The 5,143-nt window shown below is 35.3% G+C and overlaps 1 protein-coding gene across 1 annotated transcript in view; it reads left to right on the forward strand.

The window, feature by feature from the left end:
• The first annotated feature begins 272 nt into the window (after positions 1–272).
• LOC111405093 (anaphase-promoting complex subunit 2) overlaps positions 273–5,143 on the forward strand; it is an 11,550-nt gene continuing 6,679 nt past the window's right edge. Inside the window, exons 1-6 of the mRNA XM_023033816.1 lie at positions 273–1,033; positions 1,810–1,896; positions 2,879–3,110; positions 3,432–3,727; positions 3,968–4,039; positions 4,222–4,466. Coding sequence (XP_022889584.1) covers positions 791–1,033; positions 1,810–1,896; positions 2,879–3,110; positions 3,432–3,727; positions 3,968–4,039; positions 4,222–4,466 — 1,175 coding nt within the window. The 5' untranslated portion in view covers positions 273–790. The remainder of the gene's footprint in view (positions 1,034–1,809; positions 1,897–2,878; positions 3,111–3,431; positions 3,728–3,967; positions 4,040–4,221; positions 4,467–5,143) is intronic.

The following is a 5,143-nucleotide window of genomic DNA, read 5'->3' on the forward strand; positions in this document are numbered from 1 at the left end:
TTGGGATGTGCCCAATCCCAAGTCGAGGGGGGTTCGTTCGTCGAGTTGAGCTAGCGAACAACTCGTGGACACGCCCACGAGCTAGTAAAAAATGTGAACAAAATAGTAAAAAAAAAATTTTTAAAAAATAAATTTGAGCTTGTGGGCTCAGCTCGACTCGTGAGCTCACAAGCTCATTGACCAACCCAATCTCGATCGTTGAGCACAAGCCATCCTCGGCTAGTGCTTAAATGAACTTGGGAAGTGATGAGCTCGGACCTGGTAGCTGACTCGGTCCATTACCACCTCTAAAAGTCATGAACATACTCTGTGTTGGCTTCAAAAAATGGAGCTGAGGATTATTCATATCGCTGCTCGTCAAACCTGTCAAAAAAGACTTCCCGTTCCGAGCCACAAATGAAATGGAACTGAGGATTATTCATCTGTAGTTTTGCTTATATGAGCCAAGTGAAATCTTTTCTTAAGACATTCTAGTCTTCTTCCACTTGGGGGATTTCTTCTCAGACCTTGCTCCAATTTGCAGTAGTTTTCAATTCACTGAGAGAGATTGGCGAGGTGAAGTGAAGTTAATTTGGGGGGTGCTTAATTGATGGGGTGTGTTTGGCTGATTTGGAAATCCAAGTGTGCATTTGGCTAAACATCTAGACAATTTCAATGGCCACGTCACCATTTCGTCTTTCACGTAGTTAAAATATGGCGGCAAATGTAAATTTGTATATCTGTGTATCTACGGTCTGAATTAGGGTTCTTTTGGTTGAATACCAATAAAAATATTTGCAAGTTCTCAAAAATGGAGGCAGTGGATGACTCGGAATCGTCGCAGATGTGTAATTTAGCGGTTTTGGACTCTCTGAATGAAGATTTAATTGGAGAAATTGACGATAGCTGGAATGGATTTTGCTTATCTACAGAAGCACTTCTCAAAGGCAATGGCGATTTATCGTTCGCCTCGGATTTTGTGAAGCAAGTGCAGAATCTTTGCAACCGCGGACTGGATTCTCTCGTCATTGAACACTTCCTTGGCTCCCTTGAGGTATATTCATCTTTCTTTGGCTTGAATTTTTCGGGGAAATACGGTAAGGAACTCAGTTTGAGGTAAATTTAGTTATGGGTTTTTATTTTGGGAGCCAGTACAACTTGCACTTCCTGGTCACGGTACTTTTTTATTTTTCCCTATATGAGAGCTTTTTCATTTTTTTCCCTGAAAATTTGAAGAATATATTCAGTTTTTCTTTTATAATTTGAGAGTGAAACTGAGCATTTTTAAGTTCAAATGAGCATTTAAGGTACGTGAAAGACCAATAATTGAAGACATTGAAAATGAAACTTAATTTTCTATAAAAATTTTAGTTATTTACATAATTTTTGAGTCCAGCAGTTATCTTCAAGACTCCTTGTTGTTTACTGGTCCATATTTTCTTTCTAAATTTGAGAAGGAAGTTGAACCCTTTTTTGAAAAAAATTCAGACAAATTGTAAGACAATTGAACGTTAAATAATTCCAAATGTCAATTTTCCCCCTTTTGGGCTTATTTAATGATTTCTCTTTGCCATTTCCATGGTGAAAGAGTGAGGAATAATGAACTGATTGAAATGTTCTTTAATTTGACCACTGTTCCAAAAGGAATTTAAATAACAGTAGCAGGAAATAAGGACACCTTTAATTCAAAGGCCTTCAGCATTAAATAGAAGATATTTTGTAGAGAGGGCACTGTATATATGCATGTGAAATGGTGAGTAGGAACAATAAGTTCTCTGCGTTCATGTATAGTGCGTTCTTATATTTGCTGAAAACTTGTAATTAATATAGGAAACTTTTGAGAAAAATGGGGCATCAAGGTTTTGGAGGCATTTTGATGCCTATGGTGATCTCGCAGTTCTAGAAATGAATGATCAGGTATGTATCCATGTGATGCCTTGGTATGCAATGCATTTTTATGTTTGATAAGTAAGCATTCTATCATTTAGTTAATTTAGACCCAATGGAAAAGAAAGGAAACACAATGGTATAGGTTTCAATATGTTGATGCAATGCTGCCTTTGCTTTCTAATTAGTACAATTATAACAATACTGTGTGTCTTGCAACTTGTCATCACTTGTTGAAATTATTAAATTCAATTTCATAAATTTAGTCTAAATTTTTCTTCATTGCTGTGGTATCAAATTTTTCTCTGTGTATTGGATATATTCTTTCTTTGATGAACCATGTTTAATTTAAAAAGTTAATTTGAGCTATTTAAAATGACAACTGTAACGCAATGAGTTTAATAGAAGGATTATTGATGATTATGTACAACGTTCTGAAGACCAGGATGCTGATGGATATAATATCTAGAAGGAATTTGAAAATCCGTTAGATGTCATAATTTGACATAAGTTCTCATATTCAGAAGATGTAGAAACAAAAATTCTTACAAGTTGCAGATAAAACATAATGTGATGATAAAGGAGTCAAGAATAGGTCATTTGAGGATATAAAAAATATCACTTCATATATTTTTCTCTTACTTAAGATAGTTTATTTTAGAATGTAAATTTCGTTGTTGTTTCAACTTTCAAGCATACGAGAAGCCTGGAGTCTGAAATATGACGGTCAACATTGCTGATTTGATGTACCCCTGCATTTAAATTCTCAGCTTGTAATGAGACTAGTATTACACAATCTTACAATTTAGCTGCCATTAATTCATGAATACTTTGAGAACATTGAAAAATCATTATGCTAGTAGAATGTTTGTTAGTACTAATCGCCAATGTGTTTGATTTTATTCATTTGAAACAAATATTCTTCGTCAATAGAAGGTGCTCCATACTCGATGCTTTAGTTAAGGCTTCTGTTGGTTCAATAAGATTGTAGTGATGATAAATACTGAAACAGGATCAGCAAGACGAGATCCAGCAAGTATTACACAATGCTTTGGAAGAGATATCATCCGAAAAACAATACCAGGAGAAGTGCCTATCATTGTTGGTTCATGCTTTACAAACATACAGAGAAAATAAGTCAGATGGACAAATCAGTTCAGATGCAAAGTGCAACCTTCTTTTCTCGAAGTATCATTTAACATTATCTTCAGTCCTCGTGACCAGTCTTCCTCGGCATTTTCCAGGTATGTTTTTCTCATATCTGTCACATGCTCATGTTAAAGTTTTTTGATTCATTTTCCCTAAATCATCTGATCACTTGTGAGTTAATATTCTTTGTTTAGTGGAGTGGATGGTCATTATTTCACTTCTGTGTCTTCAATTTTTGAAGTCTGCGAATGAGTCTAGTAGTTACTGTTGTAAATTCTTAAGGTCAATATAATACATGTATTTCTCCCTGATGCTTTTTTGGGGGTAGGGAAGGAAGCTTCATATATGATGAAATTTTTATAGCTGTAAGGTGTATTAATTTAACCATGGTGACTCCTATTTCATAATATTCTCAGATGTACTTCACTGGTATTTTAAGGGACGACTGGAAGAGTTAAGTACAATCATGGCTACAGGCTATGAGGACGATAGTGCATTGCAAGCAGAAGATGAAATGGACTTGGATGAGAAAAGCAAGCTATCGTGCAGAACTGGAAAAATGGATATTGATGGATCCCACCTCCATGGAATATTTTTGGGGAACAACAAATTAGTGAAGAACATCGGGATGCTTGTTCGTGATCTTAGGAATCTTGGCTTTACCTCAATGGCTGAAGATGCCTATGCGTCTGCTATATTTTTCCTATTGAAGGTTTTGTGTTACTGATATCAATTAATTGGCATTCAGCTCATTTGATTGCCTTGTGTTTTCTTGTGACTTTGTAACTTTTTGAGATCTATACGCTTTTCTTTTCTTTTTGGAATCATTGATTTCATTTTTACTAATTGGCAACAATATTTTTAAAACTTCTGGATGATGAATTTTCAGCTGAATATATACTATATTCCCTTTGTTTGTGCTTTATATTCTATTTCTTTAATTACTCGACAGACTAAAGTACATGAGCTGGCTGGTGATGATTACAGGAGTTCGGTTTTGGAGTCCATTAAACGATGGATACAGGTAGCTCTTGTAGGCATAATCTGCTTCTCAATTTTTCATATTTACCTTAAACTAGTCAAGCACAAGGATATTTTTTATTCTCTCCGAATCATCTTGAAGTTTTTCTAATTCACCTTTGATAGTAAAGGATATAATTATGTTTCAACACATGCCCTCTGAAATAGGGAGATTTTGTTATGCAGGCTGTGCCCCTCCAATTCTTGCATGCCCTTCTTGCTTACCTTGGTGATTCTAAAAGTAATGGAAGCCCTTCTTCTGGTCTTAAGTCACCTTTGGCATCTTATCCATCCTCTGACTATTATGGAACTGGAACTCCCTCTGAGGGACTTGTCAGATGGCAGTTGCGCTTAGAGTATTTTGCTTATGAAACCTTGCAAGATCTAAGAATTGCCAAGCTTTTTGAAATTATTGTGGATTATCCAGACAGGTAATTTTGATATACTTTACTTTAGATGATGCATTTTAAGATACCAATCAAGCATAATAAAGCAGCATCATGGATAAGCAATATTTCGGCTAATCATATTTTCCTATTTTTTTTTTTTTTTTTACTTTCAAAGGGTTGATTGAATTTTAATGGCCTTCTCTTGCCTTGTTTTATCAGCAGTTGAAGTAAAATGCGTGTGTGAGGGAAGGAGGGAGAGTGGATTGGTTCCTTAAATAAGAAATAAAAGACTAGGGATATGGTGAGGTAGAAAGAGAACTCAACAAAGAAACCTTATAATCTGTCCAAGACCTTTACCCTCCTTGTTTGGTCATCATTATTTTTCCAAAATACATTTTCTCTCTCTCTCTTATTTTCAATCACATTCTTCAATGAAATAATATTATATGCAAACTCAAACCTTTTCCTTACTTTTTAACTACACATTCTGCATCAAAATACTATTCCAAAATGCATTTTGGGGAAAAAAAATGGGGCTCAAACCGGCTGTCAATTGGCAAATTATTAATAAGATCTCACCATAAAATAGTGTCCAACCAACTGGAAAACATATAGTTCCACTTATACTTTGGATCAAGAAGTTCACACCATATTTCTGGACTCCTGAGTATCTTGATTTGACTAGAGCAATGGCAAAAAAGACTACACAACTCAGCAGT

Source organism: Olea europaea, chromosome 1 (genome assembly GCF_002742605.1).
Source record: "Olea europaea var. sylvestris chromosome 1, O_europaea_v1, whole genome shotgun sequence".
NCBI lineage: Eukaryota > Viridiplantae > Streptophyta > Magnoliopsida > Lamiales > Oleaceae > Olea > Olea europaea.